The 23,582-nt window shown below is 47.8% G+C and overlaps 1 protein-coding gene across 2 annotated transcripts; it reads left to right on the forward strand.

Moving 5' to 3' along the window:
• Positions 1–1,509: 1,509 nt before the first annotated feature.
• LOC309326793 (dehydrogenase/reductase SDR family member 4-like) lies at positions 1,510–21,673 on the forward strand. Of its 2 annotated transcripts, XM_081835808.1 has the most exons (9): positions 1,510–1,645; positions 1,894–2,068; positions 5,187–5,364; positions 8,820–8,921; positions 9,923–9,993; positions 11,141–11,192; positions 12,989–13,123; positions 14,307–14,362; positions 21,533–21,673. In XM_081835808.1, exons 2-9 carry the CDS (start codon positions 1,935–1,937, stop codon positions 21,645–21,647), a joined length of 843 nt encoding a protein of 280 aa, XP_081691934.1. In that variant the 5' UTR covers positions 1,510–1,645; positions 1,894–1,934; the 3' UTR covers positions 21,648–21,673. The 2 variants fall into 2 exon arrangements, with proteins under 2 accessions (XP_081691934.1, XP_081691933.1); XM_081835807.1 differs by lacking the exon at positions 1,510–1,645 and having other exon boundaries at positions 1,658–2,068.
• The last annotated feature ends 1,909 nt before the right edge of the window (positions 21,674–23,582 follow it).

The raw sequence follows: 23,582 nt of genomic DNA on the forward strand, positions 1-23,582 counted from the left end.
CTGCTCAGATAGCACCTAACACGCCTGTTTTTCTCAGTGTGCCAATAATGGAGTTGTTCCACTAGACGAGAAGAACCATAGCAGCAACTCATCCAGAGATGCACAAGGCAGCTTCCCCCTAAGAGGAAAGAAAAATTGTGTTTTATCTCGCATCTCAGCATCAAGACCCTCAAATAAGTATCTACTTAGATCTGCTTTTAATTATTATTACTTAACTGCTTAGGCGCCTTATTCACACTTTTTAAACTGCTCACTTTAGAAGCCAGATTTTTAGATTGCTGACACTCTGTGTTTCACAGCTGGATTTGCACAGCACAATTATTTATTTAGTTGGGGGGCCAAATAAATGAGATGGTTTTGTATGTTTCGTGGTATTTTATGCATTGTGACTTGCCGTTATTTTCATTGATTATAGTTTAGCGATTCTATATTGTAAATGATAAGTGTCAACTGTTTAATTATTACTTGCTGATATTTAATTTTACTGTTTACTATTATTTTCTAATGGGTTATCAAACATTGCTTTATTTGCTGTAAGTTGTTTATTCTAAGGCTGTTGTTGTTGTTGAGTCATTTAGTCGTGTCCGACTCTTCGTGACCCCCTGGACCAGAGTACGCCAGGCACTCCTGTCTTCCACTGCCTCCCGCAGTTTGGTCAAACTCGTGCTGGTAGCTTCAAGAACACTGTCCAACCATCTCGTCCTCTGTCGTCCCCTTCTCCTTGTGCCCTCCATCTTTCCCAACATCAGGGTCTTTTCCTCTTCTCTTCTCATGAGGTGGCCCAAGTACTGGAGCCTCAGCTTCAGGATCTGTCCTTCCAGTGAGCACTCAGGGCTGATTTCCTTCAGAATGGATACGTTTGATCTTCTTGCAGTCTATGGGACTCTCAAGAGTCTCCTCCAGCACCATAATTCAAAAGCATCCATTCTTCGGCGCTCAGCCTTCTTTATGGTCCAGCTCTCACTTCCATACATCACTACTGGGAAAACCAGAGCTTTAACTATACGGACCTTTGTTGGCAAGGTGATGTCTCTACTTTTTAAGATGCTGTCTAGGTTTGTCATTGCCCTTCTCCCAAGAAGCAGGCGTCTTTTAATTTCGTGACTGCTGTCACCATCTGCAGTGATCATGGATCCCAAGAAAGTAAAAATCCCTCACTTTTAAAATTACTGTGACTTTTTTTTGTATTGGATCAGATTGCTATTACGTGTGTGTTCTTTGCTGTCTATGTCCTTGTTTCTCCAGCTTGTAAAACCGCCTTGTTTATAATAACGTAGAAAGGCGGTATACAATTTTAAAAAAATTGCAGGATGCAAAAAAAATTCCCTTCCCGAATTACAGGGAATCCGGCGTGAGCAGAGACTCTTTCAGAGACGCGCCGGGTACCCTCCTCCCGCTTAGGGGGGGAGCCTCACCCTCTGAGTTATCGCGGTGCTAGGAAGGCCTCCTCTCGTTCGCCCCTCCCTCCCCGCTCCCCTCGGGCTCCTCGGCCGCGGCTGTCGGCCGCCAGAGGGCGCTCGCGCGCGCTCCCCATTTAAAGCGAAAGTGCTTTAATAGGACAAGTCCTCCCACTTCTTAGCCGCCCTCGGGTGCTTAACTGGGCGCTCCCCTTTCTGTTTCTCTCCACGCGGGTAGAGGATCTCAGGTGAGGAGTTGGGGGGCGGGGCGGCGATCCTTTGTTGCAAAGGAGCCGGCGCACAGCCGGAAAGCGAGCAAAGGGCAGATTTGAGCCCTGATTTGGGCAAGAGCCCAATGTTGCAATGCAATGCAATGCAATGCAATGCAATGCAATGCAAAGGGATCTGTTGCAATGCAGGCGGTGCTAAGTTAGGGGAGGAGGAGAAGAGGCGAGGAGGCTGGATTTGGAGCCTCGCCACTTTGGACTTTTTGCAGGCGCCAGAGTCCACGGGAGGCGGGACCCACGCGAGGCCAGGATGTTGCGCGCCCTCGCCAGCTCCGCGCAGCCCAAGCAAGCGCTCGGTCGCCTCCTGAGGATGAACAGCACCGGGGCCAAGGCGCGGGGGACCCTCGCCGACAAGGTGGCCTTGGTGACCGCCTCCACCGAGGGGTAAGCTCCGCTGGGGCTCGGCTCCTTTTCTGGAAGCAGTTGCTTTATTTTTGCAGGGGGCAACTGGGTGCCGGCGAGGCAAAAGCACTCTGCGCGCTCTCAGGGGCACTCTTGCCCCGGCGCATCTTTCGCTGGCGGTGGAATTGACGGAAGGGAAAGGCTTCACGGCTGATCTCCGAGTCGCGTTAAAGCCCTCGGGATCGGTTTTGAAGAGGAGACGAAAAGAGGATTCTTGCCGCTGTGCTTAAGGGATAATAAGTGTGTGTTTTTCTTGTTGCTGAACGGGAACCCACCCCCGAGTTTTAACGGAGATTTTTTAAACCCTCCAAAGCATCAGATTGAAAGTCTTTAAGGTAGTGTTTCCTAAAAGCCGTATCCAGCTCTGCTTCTGAAGATCAGTATGCTTAGCATTTTTGTTTTAATCGTGTGTTTTCAATGAACAAAGTTTTGCACCTTCCATTAAGAGGCCTTTCCTGAAAAGATGAGCAGTTGTTTCCCCTGAAAATTGCCAGGATCGTGTCTCTCTTAAGATCATGACTGCAAACGCACCATGCATTTAAATCGTGTGTGCATGCACACACCAACAGTGGCGTAGCGTGGGTTGTCAGCACCCGGGGCAAGGCAAGTCATTTGCGCCCCCTAACCCGTGGATTTTAGCACTCGAGTGCGAGCGCGCCCCCCCCAGATGTTGCGCCCGGTGCGGCCGCTCCCCCTGCACCCCCCACGCTACGCCACTGCACACCAAGAATCCCTGTCAGAACCGGCCCAGGCATTAGGCAGGTTGAGACCACCGCCTCAGGTGGCAGAGAAGTAGTGCCGTCACTGGTGCTCATTTTGGGCACAATTGTATCCATTTTGGTCGAGACACACCACCCCCGATCCCTGAAACTGGTTTAAGGATGCTGGGAATTGTAGCTCTGTGAGTGGTAAACTACAGTTCCCAGGATATGGGGGGCAGGGGGGGTCAGATCTATGGTGCGTACACAGCCCATGGGTTGAAGGTTAATGACAAGCTGAGATTTGACCCAAGAGCTTTCAGCAATTAACCAGTGATAAACCCTGTTGAATATAATGGAACTTCCTTCTGAGTAAACATTCACAGGATTAGGCTGTTGGCCACTAAATTACAACCAGCTCTCAATGATTAACTAATTAGAGGGAACATTTTTAAACCACTCCGGAAACTGTAGCCTTGTGTAGGGAGTTGGGGTCACCTAAGAGCGCTTGGCAGCCTTAAACTACAGCTCCCAATATTCTTTGGGAGTTTAACGTGGTATCACAGCACTTTCAGTGTATGGTGTAAACAGGCCATAAGATAGAATCATAGAGTTAGAAGGAACCCCGGCGGTCATCTAGTCCAACCCCCTTTCATTGCAGGAATCTTGCCCAGTGTGGGATTCGAACCCACGACCGTGGAATTAAGAGTCTCATGCTCTGCCAACTGAGCCATCTGTAAGATTCAGCTGCCAATCTAGCTGGCTTGTATACATGGAACATAAGGGTGGGATATCTTGTCCTTTGCCTCCGTCACCATCTTGGACTGGCATTGCTTCTATTCCCTTCCTATGAATTGCAGACACACACACACCATGTTGAACTATAGATTGTAATCTCCTCAGGGCAGGGACCTAGACTGTTTCTCCAAGTCTTGTGCACATCAATAGTACAGTGGTACCTTGGTTTGCAACCGTTTTTTAAAAAATATTTTTTATTAATTTTCAAACATAATTATCATACATTTCACCAAGTTTCACATCTTAAACAATCTTTTTTGGGACTTCCATCAGCATCCTCTGGTGACCTTCCATTTTCATAATTTCTTCCGCATTTCTTAAATTTATATTGCCTTTAATTATCATAACTAACCTCATCCTTTTCATTCAATGCTGCAATATTTCCCATTATTCCCCTTACAAAACTTCCTGCACACCTACAAATGTAATCTGGTCATCACAACTACTTTTCAAATAGTCCGTAAATTTACACTAATCTTCTGTGAATCTCTGGTCCCTCCGGTTTCGGATTCTTCCCGTTAGTTTGTCTAGTTCTGCATAGTCCATCAATTTTATCCTCGTTTGCAACTGTTTTGGATTACAACCATTTTGGATCACAGCCACATCAAACCCTGCAGTGTGTGTCCCTTTTTTTGGATTACAACCCTTTTCATTATTATTACAAATCATTTTTTTTTGTTTTTGAGGCCCCATTGGCAAAAGAGCGCCTTGGGTTACAAACTGTTTTGGTTTACAACCAGACCTCCGGAGCGGATTATGATTGTAAATCAAGGTATAACTTTACTATATAAACAGCAGTAATAAATATATCCAGCTTTGTGCTGAAAACCAGGGTAAGTTTAGGTTCCCAGCTCCTTTTCTGGGGAGACAGTTTCCCCCCCTGCCTCATTTATTTCCTCAATACAGTGGTACCTCGGGTTACATACGCTTCAGGTTACAGACTCCGCTAACCCAGAAATAGTGCTTCAGGTTAAGAACTTTGTTTCAGGAAGAGAACAGAAATCTCGCGGCGGCAGCAGGAGGCCCCATTAGCTAAAGTGGTGCTTCAGGTTAAGAACAGTTTCAGATTAACCGAGACCAGGGAGAAGAGTTGGTGGAAGAAGATTGGAAGAAATTTAAGATCTATTTACAGAAACATTGTAAAATTTTTGAATGCTGATGACGTTGAAATGAATTGAAGTGGTTCTAGTAACAAGATAAAATAGGAATATGCAAGAATGGATTGATGTTAGATGAAAATTTGAAGATATAATATGTGAGGATAAATAATTAAGGATAAATTAAGAGGTATGAATTTGCTGAACCATTTTTTTAAATGGAATACAAAAAAGGGAGGTGTGAGGAAGTCAGGAAAATAAGTTAATGAATGGTGAGAAATTAAAACGAGGGACTTTTTATTTTTTATTTTTTTCTTTATGTTAAATTTAAATTTTTGCATTTTTGTGTTTTTGTATCTCTCGTGTTTTTTTGTTTATTGTCTTGTAACTTTCTTTTTGTTAAAACTTAATAAAATATCATATATATTTTTTAAAAAAGAACAGACCTCCAGAACGAATTAAGTACTTAACCCGAGGTACCACTGTAAACTTATGCATTCTTGACAGAATTGGCTTAGCAATTGCGCGCCGCCTGGCCCAAGATGGCGCCCACGTGGTTGTGAGCAGCCGTAAACAAGCCAACGTCGACCGGGCCGTCGCTGAGCTACAGACGGAGAACCTGAGCGTGTCGGGATTGGTGTGCCATGTGGGGAAAGCCGAAGACAGACAACGCCTTATCAACGCGGTGAGAGCCAAGGCTGTCTTGGGGGGACGAGGAGCTTATTTAAAGCACCGTATGATTTCGCCCCAAGGAATCCTGGGAACTGTAGTTTGGAGTGCTGAGCATTGTTCCCCTCATGGAGCTACCCTGGTTTAGCAATCGTTTCTCTGGGAATTGTAGTTTTGTGTGGGGAATTGGGGGGGGGGTCTCTTAGCAATTGTCAGCACCTTTCATGAACTTCAGTTCCCAGGATTCTCTGGGGGAAGCCATGACTGCTTATAGTAGTATAAGAGTGATTTCAATTTATGGCATGGATGCGGCTTGTTTTCTTGTTTAGGGTGGCCCGCCTCAGAATAAGAATGGTGGGTTTTGAACTGCCCTTCCTTGGAAGAGAGCTAGCCCACCACCCGTCTTCTCCTGCAACGTGCTGCCCCAAGAATCTTGGGTGCCCTCCAGACGGGTGACGGCAAAGCTAACGGCCGCAAGCAGAGTAGGCAGCCTAGAAAACTCCCAGAATCCTCCAGGCAGCCATTTTGTAGGTCTCGCACAGAGGCAGCCTGACCATGTTGGCCCAGAGAAGCCGAGGCTTGCGCAGGAGAACGTTCTGGAAGATTGCACCTTTATTAGTCGAAAACCGTGTGGCATTTCCCACCCACCCACCGACCTCGGGCACCAAAATCTCTGGGGCTGAGCCTGCCCTACACACTCCCTTTTCTGTTCCACTTCTCCCCCATTCCCCAACCAAAGAGGATCAAGTTTATTTTAAGCTAATGTATTACGGTATTTTAATATTTTGTTGGAAGCCGTCCAGGGTGGCTGGGGAAGCCCAGCCAGATGGGCGGGGTATAAATATTTATTTATTTATTTATTTATTTATTTATTTATTTATTTAATGATATCCTCAAATTCACCTCTGCTCTGATTTCAAGAGAGCAAATGACCTTTCTCTCTGCTGCGGGTGGAGCTCCTACTTTGATCCCATCCAACTCTCAAGAGGAGTTGGACAAATGTGGACTTGACTATGCTACCACTCAGTGGATTTGTAACTGGCTGACTGAGTGAACCCAAAGGGTGCTCATCAATGGTTCCTCTTCATCCTGGAGAAGAGTGACTAGTGGGGTGCCACAGGGTTGTGCCTTGGGCCCGGTCTTATTCAACATCTTTATCAACGACTTGGATGATGGACTCAAGGGCATCCTGATCAAATTTGCAGATGACACCAAACTGGGAGGGGTGGCTAACACCCCAGAGGACAGGACCACACTTCAAAATGACCTTGACAGATTAGAGAACTGGGCCAAAACAAACAAGATGAATTTTAACAGGGAGAAATGTAAAGTATTGCACTTGGGCAAAAAAAATGAGAGGCGCAAATACAAGATGGGTGACACCTGGCTTGAGAGCAGTACATGTGAAAAGGATCTAGGAGTCTTGGTTGACCACAAACTTGACATGAGCCAACAGTGTGACGCGGCAGCTAAAAAAGCCAATGCAATTCTGGGCTGCATCAATAGGAGTATTGCATCTAGATCAAGGGAAGTAATAGTGCCACTGTATTCTGCTCTGGTCAGACCTCACCTGGAGTACTGTGTCCAGTTCTGGGCACCACAGTTCAAGAAGGACACTGACAAACTGGAACGTCTCCAGAGGAGGGCAACCAAAATAGTCAAAGGCCTGGAAACGATGCCTTATGAAGAACAGCTAAGGGAGCTGGGCATGTTTAGCCTGGAGAAGAGGAGGTTAAGGGGTGATATGATAGCCATGTTCAAATATATAAAAGGATGTCACATAGAGGAGGGAGAAAGGTTGTTTTCTGCTGCTCCAGAGAAGCAGACACGGAGCAATGGATCCAAACTACAAGAAAGAAGATTCCACCTAAACATTAGGAGGAACTTCCTGACAGTAAGAGCTGTTCGACAGTGGAATTTGCTGCCAAGGAGTGTGGTGGAGTCTCCTTCTTTGGAGGTCTTTAAGCAGAGGCTTGACAACCATATGTCAGGAGTGCTCTGATGGTGTTTCCTGCTTGGCAGGGGGTTGGACTCGATGGCCCTTGTGGTCTCTTCCAACTCTATGATTCTATGATTCTAAGTCTCTCTTTAAAGGGGAATTGCTGGCTCTCGTCTCCCAAGTATTGAGGAAACAGGAGACCTGCAGATTTCCAGGAATGGTGTACCCCTGATTTGGCTGGCACTGATAAAAGACTCTTTGGTTTCGGATTCAGGGTGAGGTGGCTGTGCCCTCTGACAGCATACGCATTGTACATTTAATAAAACTCATTTGAAGCATGGGTCTTCTCCCAAAGAATCCTGGGAACTGTAGTTTGTTGAGGGCGCTGGGAATTCTAGTGGTCTGGAGGTGGTAAACTGCAGCTTCCAGGATTTTTTTTTTGCCACATGCTTTTGTGCGCATGCATTTTCCAACAGCTCCTATCCAAAGACATCTGTCGCTAGACCTGTTTTTCGGCTTCCGCTTGCTCCTAGGCAAGGAGAAATTTCATTGCGTTACAAACAGGGCAGCTCTGTGTCAAATCTGCATTGCGTAGGATTAAAATGTTTGTCAAGGGGTGGGGTGCTGCGAAGCGGGATGTTGCATTTATTATTAACATTATTTACATATATTCAGCTTATAGCCCACCTTTCCTCCCGAAGGAAACATATTCATAATAAAACATTTCTTCCAAAAAAAATATGAAAACACTTAAAAACATCCTAAAAACTGCCACCTTGAGGTCTCTTTCAGCCAACATCTGGTTGGCCACTGTGAAGACTGGGTGCATAGCAGGGGGTTGGGCTGGATGATCTTTGGGGGGGGCCCAACGCTATAATTCTATGGTTCTGTGACTAGATGCCCCCCCCCCTTTGGCCTGAGCCCACCGGCCAGGCTCTCCTGATGTTCTGTGAAGGGCTTGGTTTTTAAACAGAGATTCCCTGTTTGGGGAAGCTTTTAATGTTTAATAGGTTATTGTACTTTAATACAGTGGTGCCCCGCAAGACGAACGCCTCGCAAGACGGAAAACCCGCTAGACGAAAGGGTTTTCCGTTTTGGAGGCGCTTCGCTAAACGAATTTCTCTATGGGGTTGCTTCGCAAGACGAAAAAATCTTGCGAGTTCCCGCGGCTTTTTTTCGCTCCCCCCCCCCTTTTCCTAAGCTGCTAAGCCGCTTAACAGCTGATCCGCTGATAAGCCGCTTAACAGCTGATCGCTAAAAGCCGCTAGACCGCTAATAGCGCTAATCCGCTAAGCTGGCAATGGGCTTGCTTCGCAAGACGAAAAAACCGCTAGACGAAGAGAATCGTGGAACGGATTCTTTTGGTCTTGAGAGGCACCACTGTATTCCATTGGACACTGCCCAGAGTGGCTGGAGAAACCCAGCCAGATGGGCGGGGTATAAATTATTATTATTATTATTATTATTATTATTATTATTATTATTATATTCGTAGCGTGTTTGCATTGCTCATTCTGTGCCTTGTGCTGCAGGCCCTGGAGCGCCATGGAGGAATCGACATATTGGTTTCCAACGCGGCAGTGAATCCCTTTTTTGGCTCCACTCTGGACGCCACAGAAGAAGTCTGGGACAAGGTAAGGGGTTCAGGGCAGGCAGAGGGAAAGGACTGAGGTGCTGAGGATGAGACACTCAGGGCAGGAAAGGGGCACGAGCTCAGCCAGTGGGGTGATGTGGCCCAGTTGGCATAGAGCAGAGGCTTCTGGGAAATACAGTGTTGCTCGAATCAAGGCTGGGATGCAGGAAGCTGCCTCATGTCTGGTCCCATCCATTCACACTCGCTCCCAGCTTAAGCTGACTTTGCAGGGCTGCTGTGAGGGTGAAATGGGGAGGAGAGTTCCGTGGAGGGGAAAGCTGTGTGTAATGATAATAATAATAATAAAGGTAAGGGGACCCCTGACCGTTAGGTCCAGTCGCGGACGACTCTGGGGTTGCGGCGCTCATCTCGCTTTATTGGCCGAGGGAGCCGGCGTACAGCTTCCGGGTCATGTGGCCAGCATGACTAAGCCGCTTCTGGCAAACCAGAGCAGCGCACGGAAACGCCGTTTACCTTCCCGCCGGAGCGGTACCTATTTGTCTACTTGCCCTTTGAGGTGCTTTTGAACTGCTAGTTTGGCAGGAGCAGGGACCGAGCAACGGGAGCTCAGCCCGTCGCAGGGATTCAAACCTCTGACCTTTTGATCAGCAAGCCCTAGGCTCTGTGGTTTAACCCACAGCGCCACCTGCGTCCAATAATAATAAATAAATAAATCCTGGTACACCATTGTCCTGCGGGAGACTGGATGGCCGGTCCACTCCTGCTGCTCAGGGAGAAAAGGCATCTCTCAGCTCCTTGTTTCAGAGAGCAGGGTGGGTGGGTGTTTAAAGTATGGTTGTGATTCCCCCCCCCTTCATTTTATTGCCTTTAGCTTCCTGTAAACCCGCTTTGAGGGTTTTGTTGTGTGTGTTTTTTTTTACAGTCAAGCAATATAAAAATTATATGAAAACAATGAAGGGGGAAAGTGATTAGGCAGTGGGTGGGAGAGGTTTGCAAGCGACGGGTTTTGAAAAGCCTTTTCCTCCTTTTATCTTCAATTAGATTTTCGACATCAACGTGAAGGCCGCAGCCCTGCTGATCAAACTGGTCGTACCTCACATGGAGAAAAGGGGGTGAGTCCCGGATTATTGTGCTTGTGTGTTGCGGAAGAGGCAACTTGGTGATGGGCAAGGGATCTTCTGTGGCAACAATAAAATTCTTGTCTATATTCTGGTCGCCAATCAAGCAGATAACCACAAAGATCTCCTTGCGAGTCCACCTGTTCTGTGGTGAGCTTTTTGTTCCTCGCCTAGGCTCCGTGTCACACTTCATGTCTGCTTCAAGTTTCTGGTCCTCAGTGTGAAACTTACCACTTCTGTAGCCTTTCCTGTGTCCACCCACCTTCTGTTGGTGAGGAAAGGCCTCCATTCTGTTGACCTGTGGGACTTGCGGAGAAGATCACCTTTCATAAAGGCGGGTCAGAAGCCATTCAGTGGCTTGGCCACTGACATTTGGGGGGAACTAACATTTGAGGAATTATTGGGGGGAGGGACTCGGTAGCTCTTTATCTGGTACAGAGTTGAGGCCATGTTGCTAGACTTCATGGCCAACACCCTTGTTTGAGACTTTTTCAGTCCCTCTGTGGATTCAGGGAACAGTAACCACCAACCATTTTCTCAGGTGATGTTGTTGTTGTTTAGTCATTTAGTCGTGTCCGACTCTTTGTGGCCCCCTGGACCAGAGCACGCCAGGCACTCCAGTCTTCCACTGCCTCCCGCAGTTTGGTCAAACTCATGCTGGTAGCTTCGACAACACTGTCCCACCATCTCGTCCTCCGTCGTCCCCTTCTCCTTGTGCACTCCATCTTTCCCAACATCAGGGTCTTTTCCAGGGAGTCTTCTCTTCTCATGAGATGGCCAAAGTCTTGGAGCCTCAGCTTCAGGATCTGTCCTTCCAGGGAGCACTCAGGGCTGATTTCCTTAAGAATGGATAGGTTTGATTTCTCAGGTGATAATGGACCCCAAAGCAGTCAGTGAGTTACGTGGTGGAGCGGAGATTTGAACCCAAGACTCACTGATCCATGGCCAACACTTGAACCACAAGCAACTTTTCTGAGGTGAACTCCACCCCTCTCCCTGGTCCTGACACCTTCACCCTTCCTCAGGGCTCACTTCTCCAGCCAAATTTTCCTTTCAGATGTCCACCTCACCTTACGTGGTCCCCATCGTGACTCCTCTCAGCCTCCATCCTCATTCGCTCTTACCTGCTTTTTTCTTACAGAGGCGGCTCCATCGTTATCGTCTCCTCCATCGCTGCTTATTCCCCGTTTCCGGTGAGTCAACTGTTTTCCATTCCTCTGCCAATGTTGTCCTCCTTCTGGGTCTAGAACTTCCCCATCCCTTCCTGTAGTAAGAACATTAGAAGATCCCAGCTGCTGGATCAGGCCAGCGGCCCATCTAGTCCAGCGTCCTATTCTCACAGTGACCAACCAGATGCCCCAATAGGAAATAGGTCACAATATAGATTTTAACTTCTGGGGAAAACTCTGGAAAAGTGACTTGAAGTTTACAGCATCTTGTTCTTTGAAGGAGAACTACCTGAAAATTATTTACAGATGGTGTTGAACTCCGAGTAGGCTTGCTAAGATGCACAGTGGTACCTCGGGTTACATACGCTTCAGGTTACAGACTCCGCTAACCCAGAAATAGTGCTTCAGGTTAAGAACTTTGCTTCAGGATGAGAACAGAAATCGGGCTCTGGCGGCGTGGCAGCAGCAGGAGGCCCCATTAGCTAAAGTGGTGCTTCAGGTTAAGAACAATTTCAGGTTAAGTACGGACCTCTGGAACGAATTAAGTACTTAACCCGAGGTACCACTGTATAAGACTGAATAAGATAAGTGCTGGAGATGCAAAGAGGTTGAGGGAACGTTTTTTCATATGTGGTGGACTTGTAAAAGGGTAAAAGAGTACCGGGAAATGATCCATAACAAATTGAAAAAAATGTTTAAAAGTACTTTCCCCCCAAAAAACCAGACAGAGTCCTTTCTGCTGAAATTCCCGGGTGTCCAAAAAGGTTATGTATGCCACTACTGTGGCCCGTGTTTTGTTAGCCCAAAAATGTAAAACGAGTGAGGTCCCATCTAAAGAAGAATGGCAACTTAAGTTGACAGAATATCCACAGTTTGCATACTTAACATATAGTATAAGAGAACAAGAAGAACATACGTTTAGAGAAGATTGGAAAACGTTTATTGAATATATGGGAAATGACTGTGTACAGCTGAAAACACCGGCAGCATTAAGATAACTTCAACAGTGTAAGTTAGTTATGATGGTTGTAATAATGGAAAACTGAATGGTATAGTTTCTGTAAAATATGCAGGAATTTATGGTATGTAAAATGAACCATGGAAAGAGAGGAAGGGAAGTCACTGGTATCTTAAGGATGTATAAATGAATACTTTAAATTGTAAGGCAGAAAATTTAATAAAAATGATATATTATAAAATGCAAGCAGGACATCAGTTCGCCAACGCCATCCACTCTTGCCATTCCCTGCAACTGGTTCCAACTCAGGAACGGCTCTTCCAAGCTGGAGCTATTGCTAGTAAACATTGATGGCCTTACCCTCCCTGAATTTTGAAAGCCGTCCACATTGATGGCCTACATCCCTTCCCTAAGGAAGAGGACAGAAGTTGTGGTGCAACAACATCTGGGTGCCCATGGATGAAGAATGCTGCCTTAGGGGGACGCTGGCACCCTGTCTTCCATCTGCACTTTTCAGCTACCGGGAACATTGAACTTACCTACCTTTTCTTCTTGAACTTACCAAAAAAACAAGAAAAAACAAAAATTGAGTCAAGAAGTTGTAAAGTAAAATCTGACACTGCAAGTTCACTTTATTTTAGATAGCTTATAAGTTTTCATGGCACTTCGTAAGTAGTAGTCTTATTCTCACAAACCCGATAAATGGTGAAAAATTGTTTTTGAACAAGAATATTAATTGTATGAATAATTGTCGCCTATGTGCTGTACGGGTTACGCAGTCATTATTTACGGCACAGGTTGTATTTCTTCAGCCTTAGGGGGAGGGTCTTGTCAGCCCCCTGAAATCTCTTCCTCCTCTTAGGGCCTGGGCCCCTACAACGTCAGCAAGACAGCACTCCTGGGCCTCACACACACCCTGGCTTCCGAACTCGGCCCCAGAAACATCCGCATCAACGCACTGGCCCCCGGCCTGATCCGCACCAAGTTCAGCTCAGCTGTGAGTATTGGGGAAGCTGAGGACAGAGGTGCCTCCTGTGTTTATTTATTTATCCCCTGCCTTTTTTCCGCCATCACGGAACCCATGCTGCAGTGTGCATGCGTGCTTCCCCTGGCTAGGGCATGGGGGGCGGGGAGAGAGAGAGAGCTACCTCGTGTTTCAGTGAGCAGCTTTTGGAACTCCCTGCCTGGAAAAATTATGATTATTACTACATTTATTACCAGCTGCTCATCAACTGTTCCCAGGCTGGGTTTCAACAGTTAAAAATGTAAAGCAGTCAGAACAGATCACAATCGCAGGAATAGGGTGGGTTCTGAAAACGATCATTTCAAGTGTCAAAGACCGAGGTGAAGAGGTCTGTTCCACTTTATTCCACCTGACAAGATATTCCTGTTTCTTGGGGGTTTTAATGGGATTCTTTATCTGCCCCTTCTGTCTGTTTTAATTTTCTGGTTTTTTATTTATTTTGTTCTATAATGTATTATTTTTTAAAGTGTTTCACTTGCACCCAACCCTCTGACGGCATAGATTTCAATGGGAGCGAGGTATAAGTAACTGCAGCTCTGATCTTATACACACTTAAAACTGGGAGCGAGCCTCGTTGAATTCGGGTGGGACTCCCACAAAGACAGACACATATATAGAGCAGTGCTGTCTTTCTGAATCCAACCCAAAGTCAACAGAAGTTGAAATCTGTTGTAATTGGACTGGTGTTTTGTTTTTGTTTTTTTAAAAAATGTCTTTACCTACAGGCACAAATAAATTTGTTAAGTTCTTTTTTATATACATATTCTTTGTAATTTTATGGAATGTGGGAAAATCGTGGAAGGGAAATTTGGATCGACTTTAGGAAAAAGGTTTAAGATTAAGTTAAAATTGGGGTTTTTAAATTAAACAGTTATAAGGTTTTTTAGGAGAAAGAACAGAATTATTAAAAATAATGGGAAATAAGGGAATGGATTTGCTGATTTGATAAATGGAATTTGAATACAGAAGGGGGAGGTGTGAGGAGGTCGAGGAAATTAGGTTTTAAAAAAATAAGATCTGAAATTATACATGTTTTTGGTATTGTGTATGTTTTTATTGTTGTCTGTGTTTATATGTTTTAATTGGAAACTTTAATAAATATCATTTAAAAAAAAATATCATAGAGGCAAACTGACAGGGCATCTTCTCTTTCCAGCTCTGGCAAGACAAAACCATGGGGGACAATTTGATGGAAACCATGAGGATACGGAGGTAACGTTCACTACACAAATACCCCACTGGTCAGCAGGTCTGTGGGCCAGCTATGGACCACAAACGGAATCTGAGGGGACTGTACCACATCATTTGAATTGGCCGCCGGGCCCTGAGGCCCCTTTACAAGAAGCCCCTTGCCCACCCACTAATGTTGGGCACAAGCCCATCCCAGCCGTTGGCTCTGGAGCCTGCCTTCTAACCACAGGGGTGGCGAACCATTTTGGCCCCACCCACCTGACATATGCAACATCATTTGTGGGCAGGTTAAAAGGGGGGGCTGGGCCAGGTGGGTGGCTGCGCCCCCTTCTCAGATCTGGCTCTCCAGTGGGGCAGGATGCAGAGGACATGGACTGCTGGGGAGATACCATTCCCCACTCTTGATCTAGGAGTTCTGCAGGTGGCACTGTGGTCTAAACCACTAAGCCTCTTGGGCTTGCTGAACAGAAGATCGGCAGTTCAAATCCCTGTGATGGGGTGAGCTATTGCTCGGTCCCAGCTCCTGCCAACCTAGCAGTTCGAAAACACACCAGTGCAAGTAGATAAATAGGCAGCAAAATGAATGGCATTTTCATGTGCTCTGGTTTCTGTCACGGTGTCCCGTTGCACCAGAAGCGGTTTAGTCCTGCTGGCCACATGACCTGAAAAGCTGTCTGTGGACAAACACCAGCTGCCTCGGCCTGAAAGCAACCCCATAATTGCCTTGGACTGGACTTAACCTTCCAGGGGTCCTTTACCTTTACCCTTTACCTTTTTTCCAGTGGAATGCATCTGAGGAATGGGGCTTGGCTGTGTCGGAGGGGGTCTGATCTGTATGCAAAAAGTCTCACTTCTGGTCTCTGGTGTCTCTCTAGCTTTATTTATTTATTGGGTTTATATGCCACTCTTCATCAAAAGATCTTGGGGAGGTTCAGATGATTTAAAAACAAAAAACAAAACCCAAGATAAAAGCACTAGTAAATAATCAAAAGCAACAAAACTCCACCTCCCACAAACACATTTAAAAGCCTGTAGAATATTAAACAGCCAAAGACATGGTTGAAGAGGAATGGTTTTTTTGCCTGGCGCCTAAACGTGTATAATGAAGGCGCCAGGCGAACCTCCCTGGGGAAAGCATCTCACAAGCGGGGAGCCACCACAGAGAAGGCCCGTTCTTATACAGTGGTACCTCGGGTTACATACACTTCAGGTTACATACGCTTCAGGTTACAGACTCTGCTAACCCAGAAATAGTGCTTCAGGTTAAGAACTTTGCTTCAGGATAAGAACAGAAATTGTGCTGCGGCGGCAGCAGGAGGCCCCATTAGCTAAAGTGGTGCTTCAGGTTAAGAACAGTTTCAGGTTAAGAACGGACCTCCGAAACGAATTAAGTACTTAACCTGAGGTACCACTGTATTGCTGCCCTCTGGACCTCTCACGGAGGAGCCACACGAACAATGGCCTCAGAAGAGGAACACTGGGTCTGGGTCGGTTTATAGGGGGAGAGGCGGTCCTTGAGGTATTGCGGTCCTGAGCCGTTTGGCGTTTGTTAGGGGCAGAGTTGGGGAACCGTTCTCAAACTGAGAGCCACATTCTTTTGTGGAGAGCCGTCCGGGGCCTACCGCAGATGGGCCCTAGCTGGTGTACGCGGGTGCACATAGCACACCGCTGCATGCAGAATGTGCTGCACATCCAAAACCACCTCATCCTGACTCAGACCTATAGGGGTCCACCTAGTTCAGTATTGCCAACTCTGGCTGGCAGCCGCTCTCCTGGATTTCAGTCCGGGAACATTCATTCCCAGCCCTATCTGGAGGTTCGGTATGAAAGCGAGTGACAAAACGTTAATACATTGTGGGATCCTTATTATTATTATTATTATTATTATTTAACCAGCTTATGATAAGCCTAAAAACCTTGATTTGTGTTCAGAGCAGGGCGGGGGGGGGCGCTCTGCTGCCAAGCTACAGCCCCTCCCCAGACGCACGGATTCACTCGCTTCCTGCCACCACCCCAAACCCACAGTAGTAAAGGCTGGAAAAAAGGCTATAAATGCCTGGAAGTGGGTGGCAGGGATGATTTTCAAGGAGAGCACAGTTTGGCAGAGGAGGTTTAACCCTTCCCTCCTTTCCCCAGCTGCACACTCTGCAAGTATTGCGCAAACCCGCTTGCTGCAAACATGGAGCCATTTGGTTTTTTTGGAAAAGTCTCCTATAAAAAGCATTTTTTTGCAAGCCTGATTGCAACGTGGAAATGGGGGGCGGGCGGTTACTGGTGTGTGTGGGGGGGGTGTCACAGTGCATGGGGTGCGGAGGTTTAACCCTTTCCTCCACAGCAATGAACTCCACCCTAGGTAAAGGTAAAGGGACCCCTGACCATTAGGTCCAGTCGTGGCCGACTCTGGGGTTGCAGCGCTTGTCTCGCTTTATTGGCCGAGGGAGCCGGCGTACAGCTTCCGGGTCATGTGGCCAGCATGACTAAGCCGCTTCTGGCGAACCAGCGCGCGGAAACGCCGTTTACCTTCCTGCCGGAGTGGTGCCTATTTATCTACTTGCACTTTGACGTGCTTTTAAACTGCTAGGTTGGCAAGAGCAGGGACCGAGCAACGGGAGCACAGCCTGTCGTGGGGATTCGAACCGCCGACCTTCTCATCGGCAAGTCCTAGGCTCTGTGGTTTAACCCACAGCGTCACCCGCAGCACTCCACCCTACCCACCCACAAAAAGAACCCCAACACGCACACACTACAATTATGCTTGAAGAGAGCCCCTGTTTTGGAGCACACGGTCCAGCCCTCTTGCCTACCCCCTCCTCCCAACCCTTGGAGAGCTGCTGCCGCCTAGACAACGCTGAGCACGATGAATGTGGAATAAGGCACACGGTGTCCCACCAGGTGGCTTAAGCAGCTCTAGCTAGGCCTGAGTCCTGGCGCAACCTGCAGGCCATTTATTTATTAAATATCTATACCACCTGTGATCTGAGTATCCAAGTGCAGTTTACAATATAAAAACATTAAAAGTACATGATGTAACAAGCAGCAGTTTTTTTTTTAAGAAAACCAAAACCGTGCAAGGTTTGAAAGGCCATAGATTGGCTATTTAAACAAAGATCTGGGAGAAAAGGCAAGGTATGTAAGGAAGGTGCCAGGCAGGCCTTCATGGGTAGAGCATCCCACAATCAGGGAGCCACCACAGAAAAGCCCGTTCTTGCGTTGCTGCCCTCCAGACCTCTCACAGAGGAGGCACGCAAAGAAGAAGAAGAAGAAATAATGAGAAAATTTATTTATACCCCGCCCTCCCCGGCCAGAGCCGGGCTCAGGGCAGCTAACACCAGTAAAATTACAAAAAAAAATGCAGCCTCATTTTAAAAGTAGCCCATAGATCAAAACCGTAAGGGGAGGGCAACATAAGGGTCAGACTGAGTCCAAACCAAAGACCAGGCAGAATAGCTCTGTCTTGCAGGCCCTGCGGAAAGATGTCAAGTCCCACAGGGCCCTGGTCTCTTGTGACAGAGCGTTCCACCAGGTTGGGGCCAGTACTGAAAAGGTCCTGGCCCTAGTTGAGACCAATCTAACCACCTTGCGACCTCGGACCTCCAAAGTGTTGTCATTTGTGGACCTTAAAGTCCTCCGCGGTGCATACCAGGAGAGGTGGTCCTGTAGGTACGTGGGTCCTAGGCCACATAGGGCTTTAAAGAAGGGTCTCAGGATAATTGCAGGGTCAGGGTCATATGGGGAGAGGTTCCCCTTCCTTGTATGGGCTCTGAGTGCTGGCAGCTGTGGTGTGAGAGACAGGAGTCGAGGGCCAGGGAATGGGGTTGCAGGTCAAGAGCCAGGAGTTTGACCCTATAGGTGGTGCTGTTGCCCAGGCAAATTCATCAGGGAGCCGACGGCCACCCGGCGGACTCTAGAATGGGCAGACAGATTTGAGGCTGGTCGAAGAAGAGCAGGAGGAGATCTCTGTAGCTGGATCAGGCCAATGGCCCACCTCGCCCCTGATCTTACAATGGCCAACCTGATGCCCTTAGGGAAAACTTGCAAGCAGGATGATGAGTGCCGTGACAATCTCCCCACTTGCAATTTTCAGTGATGGGCGTTATTGAAAAATTTGGATTTGATATCCCACTTTATCACTACCCTAAGGAGTCTCAAAGCGGCTCACATTCTCCTTTCCCTTCCTCCCCCACAACAAACTGTGAGGTGAGTGGGGCTGAGAGACTTCAGAGAAGTGTGACTGGCCCAAGGTCCCCCAGCAGCTGCATGTGGAGGAGCGGGGAATCGAACCCGGTTCACCAGATTACGAGTCCACTGCTCTTAACCACTACACCACACTGGCTCTTTTTGCCTCCAAACATGTGGTGGACCATAGCTGTTCTGGTTGGTAGCCATTGATCGCCTTATTCTCCCCATGAATTTGTCTCATTGTTGGCATCCATCTGTCTCGAAAGACAATGGAGTGTGCCTCCGTGGGCAGAGTGGAACCACGGGAGAATTGCAACACGTGCTGTGGCTCCAGAGACCCGCAACTTGTAACTGCTGCCTCCTGTATTGTTTCGGCTGCGTTAGCAGCAACCAAAATGGCCTCTCTGGGGCGCAGGCCTGGGTGGTGTGTCTGGGGGTCCTGGGCTGCCCAGACAACAAGACCCCCCCCCCAGCCTGGCTGATGTGGTCCAAAGGAAAGCAGAGCAATATGTTTGGCAGCAGCCTGGTTGCAGGAGTTGCTGGAAGAAGACGTACAAGGCGCCATCCAACCCCCTTAGGAACTTCATTCCAGATTTGTGTAGGGTTTACTTCTTAGCCTTTTCTTCTCCTGAAGATATCCCACAGGGCCGCGGGTAATGAATTTTGTCTAATCCTCTTTATTAGCTATTCAAATGGGTGGCCGTCGCCACATCTTGCGGGCAGGGGGCAAAATTTCAAAGTTTAACTGTTCATTGTGAGAAAAAGTAATTCCTTTTGCCTGGCTGTGAAGCTAGCCATATTCAGCTACGTTGGATGGTCGCGAATTCTAGTATTATGAGTGAGGAAGAAAAACATTTCTCTATCCGTTTTTTTTTCAAACCATGCATAATTTTTATACACGTCTTGTCATCTCTCCTCCCCACCACCCTGACATACCTTTAAACAAACTAAAAAGGCCCAAATGCGGCCTCAGTTTCTCCCCTTGACTTGAACCCATGCAGATCCAGGTGTGAAAGACATAACATTTTGAATTAAAGATCAGGGCACCCTTAAAAACATCCTCAGCTTAGAGGTAAACAAGCCTGAACAGTTCTTTCTTTCAATAAAGTTCTCACTTCTGCTTAGTGTCTGACTAGCACCTGGGAGTTGTTGTTGTTTAGTCGTTTCGTTGTGTCCGACTCTTCGTGACCCCCTAGACCAGAGCACGCCAGGCACTCTTGACTTCCACTACCTTCCACAGTTTATTTAATTTTACTGTTTACTATTATTTTATAATGGGTTATCAAACATTGCTTTATTTGCTGTAAGTTGTTTATTTTAAGGCTGTTATTGTTGTTGAGTCATTTAGTCGTGTCCGACTCTTCGTGACCCCCTGGACCAGAGCACGCCAGGCACTCCTGTCTTGCCCTGCCTCCCGCAGTTTGGTCAAACTCATGTTGGTAGCTTCGAGAACACTGTCCCACCATCTCGTCCTCCGTCGTCCCCTTCTCCTTGTGCCCTCCATCTTTCCCAACATCAGGGTTTTTTCCAGGGAGTCTTCTCTTCTCATGAGGTGGCCAAAGTCTTGGAGCCTCAGCTTCAGGATCTGTCCTTCCAGTGAGCACTCAGGGCTGATTTCCTTCAGAATGGAGAGGTTGGATCTTCTTGCAGTCCATCGGACTCTCAAGAGTCTCCTCCAGCACCAGAATTCAAAAGCATCCATTCTTCGGCGATCAGCCTTCTTTATGGTCCAGCTCTCACTTCCATACATCACTACTGGGAAAACCATAGCTTTAACTATACGGACCTTTGTCCGCAAGGTGATGTCTCTACTTTTGTCTAGGTTTGTCATTGCTTTTCTCCCAAGAAGCAGGCGTCTTAATTTCGTGGCTGCTGGTTCAAATAATTAAAGTCACTGGGTGATCTTAGGCCACTTATTCCCTCTCAGCCTAACCTACCTCGCAGGGTTGTTGTGAGGATAAAATGGGGAGGGGGAGTAGAACCATGTATGCCGCCTTGAGCTGCTTGGAGGTGGGATTCAAATGTAATAAATAAATTAATTTGGAACCCCATGGGCTGCGATTACAAACTTCATTCCACTCACAACTGAAATGTTTCCTCAGGCCTTGAGGATTCAGAATAACCTGACTGTGTGCGTGGAGTACTTAGCAATCTTACTATGCTTTCATTTTTAAAATTTTATTTCTGTGTTCTGCTTGGCCCACTGCGCATGTGCACATGCGTGCTTGCTGGCCCCCCAAATGCGCCCCAGCACATTTGCGCATTGGTTTAAACAGTGCATGAAAAGCAAGCATTGTTATTGCATCAGGGTTCTCAGGCGCTTTAGTTGCTTAATTAAAAAAAAAAGGGGGGAGAGAAAAAAGAAGCAAACTGACAACTGCAGAAAATTGCACATGTGGCAATTGTGGAATTGCTTCTGGAAATTCTCCAGGTTACGCAGGAAGGCAGAGCAGTGGTGGTGATGCAGAAACTTACAGAATGATAATGAAATGGAACGAGGGACATCCAAGCATCCCAAGACTTGAGAGTGATCCGTCAGCTCCAGCCTCGGTCGTTCTATGTTGAACAGCAAAAAAAATCCAGGCCTGGATTAGGGGTTGGTTACCCACAGGCCTTTTTGCCGGCATCTTCCTCCTCTTACCTAGATTCACCTTTCCTCCTCCTGCCTCCAATTCCTCGGCCTCATCTCCTTTCCCCACCAGGCTCTGCCACCTTCTTTCCCCCGGCCCGGCCCTTGGACAACGGCTATATTCTGCCTCCACTGCCAAGAGGCCACAGAAAACCACTCGCTGGGGAATCTCATGTGAGCAAAGTACTGTTGCGCTTAGGTCCGGCTTGCAGGCGTCCTAAAAGGCATCAGGTTGGCCGCTGTGAGAACAGAATGCAGGACTAGATGGGTCCTTGGCCTGATCCTGCGGGCTTGTTTTATGTGCCTCCATCCTTTCTTTGCCTTGCTTCCACCAGGAAGGCCCGCTAACCGGACTGTTTCCCTTTCCTCCCTCTCTTCCTCAGGATGGGAGAGCCGACGGACTGCTCTGGCATAGTCTCCTTCCTCTGTTCCCCGGACGCCGACTACATCACAGGGGAGACCGTGGTGGTGGCTGGGGGGGCCCCATCCCGTCTCTGATGGGATGGGGGGGTCCGGCCTGCCTTCCTACTCAACTATGGGAATGACCAGATGGATGGTTTTGCATTGCCCACTATGCACCCCAGGAATAAAGATGTGGGGATGTTGACTGAGGGGGGAGGGGGTGCTTGGCTACTGGAAGTGGGGGGCACAGTTGCTCCCCCAGAGGAGAGATGACAGGGCGAGACACAGATGTCCCTCCCAATAAATGGGAAGATGGCAAGGGGGAAATTGATCTCTGGCTCTCATTTGAGGTTGTATGTGTTTTTTAAAAATACCGTATTTTTTGCTCTATAAGACTCACTTTTTCCCTCCTAAAAAGTAAGGGGAAATGTGTGTGCGTCTTATGGAGCGAATGCAAGCTGCACAGCTATCACAGAAGCCGGAACAGCAAGAGGGATTGCTGCTTTCACTGCACAGCGATCCCTCTTGCTGTTCTGGCTCCTGAGATTCAGAATATTTTTTTTCTTGTTTTCCTCCTCCAAAAACAAGGTGCGTCTTGTGGTCTGGTGTGTCTTATAGAGCAAAAAATACGGTATGGTGGTGGTAATTATGATTGGTTTATTGCCCACCCCTCACCCTAAGGTCCCAGGGTGGGTCACAATGATTTAAAACAAATTAAAGGGAGTTACAGGGACACAGCCCATCCCTGGTCCAGGTTTGTTGGAAGAAGTTTCGGTATCATCTAGATTAGTGTTTCTCAAACTTGGGTCTCCAGGTGTTTTGGGGCTACAATTCCCACCATCCCTGACCACTGTTCCTGCTAACTAGGGATGATGGGAGTTGTAGTCCAAAAACAGCTGGAGACCCAAGTTTGGGAAACACTGATCTCTATGAAGTTCATCAGGTAGCACAGTTCCCATTGGGATGGGGAATGACCCAAAGCAGTCTTTTCCAACCTGGGCTCTCCAGATGTTTTTGGACTACAACTCCCATCAGCCTCTGCTGGCTGGGGCTGATGGGAGTTGTAGTCCAAAAGCATCTGGAGGGCCCAGGTTGGCAAAATCAGGCCTTACAGCCTACAAATGCTTCCCTGTGTAACTGGGGGGGGGCCCTTCTGGAAGAACAAAAATCTCAAGCACTGGGAGAGGTGTCCCTGTGTGTGTATTATGGATTTTAGGGGTCAGTTTTGCAGGAAAGTATTGGGGCGCAGGAAGTCTTCTGTGAGGGGTCAGGTCAGGTCTGTGGCTCCGGTGGCGATTTCCCGCCTGTTCGTTTCCCAGTGTGCCTTATTTTTCTGTCGACTTTAACAATAAAGGTGTGTCTCTGACTGAATCCTTTTGTGGGCGCCTCTGTTTGTGCGGAGGGAACCCCAGCCCCCCAAGGAAGGGGTTCTCAGCAAGGGTGGAGCCTGACTGAAGCACAGCCTCTCTCCCCCACCCCCCAAACTGTACTCTGCGAAGCCACCCCTCACGTCGATCCCCCCTGAGGTGGGGGGCAAGCAGTGGCAACGACTTCTTGGTGCGTGGACTCCCCCTTTTAACAACACAGGACACCCCTCTGCACTTCCACCCCCACATCCCTCCATCCCCGAAGGAGCCATTTTTCGGGGGGAGGGGGGAGACTTACGCCCACGTTTCCTTGGGAGGCTTCCCCCTCACCATCTGGATCCTTTTCCTACCCACCCCCCTCACCATTTCTTCCTCTTGCCACCCCCGCCGACGATCATTTCCCATCTGACAGTTCATCTCCCTTCTTGGGGGGGGGGGAGAATTTCACATGTGCTCCTTTTAACATTGCCTTCTGTGGTTTCCCCCCACCCCCCTCCCTCACCCCACCAGATATATAAATATATATACTACTACTATTCCTCCATTTTGGGGGGGAGGGGGGTTATATGGTCCACAGCCTGCCCTTCCCTCCCCCCTCCAATGTCTGGGTGAGGGTTCACCCTCCGCCAGATCCCTTGCCTTGCATTTGTTCATCCTCTGACAT

Source organism: Podarcis erhardii, assembly GCF_964252035.2.
Source record: "Podarcis erhardii genome assembly, chromosome: 13".
NCBI lineage: Eukaryota > Metazoa > Chordata > Lepidosauria > Squamata > Lacertidae > Podarcis > Podarcis erhardii.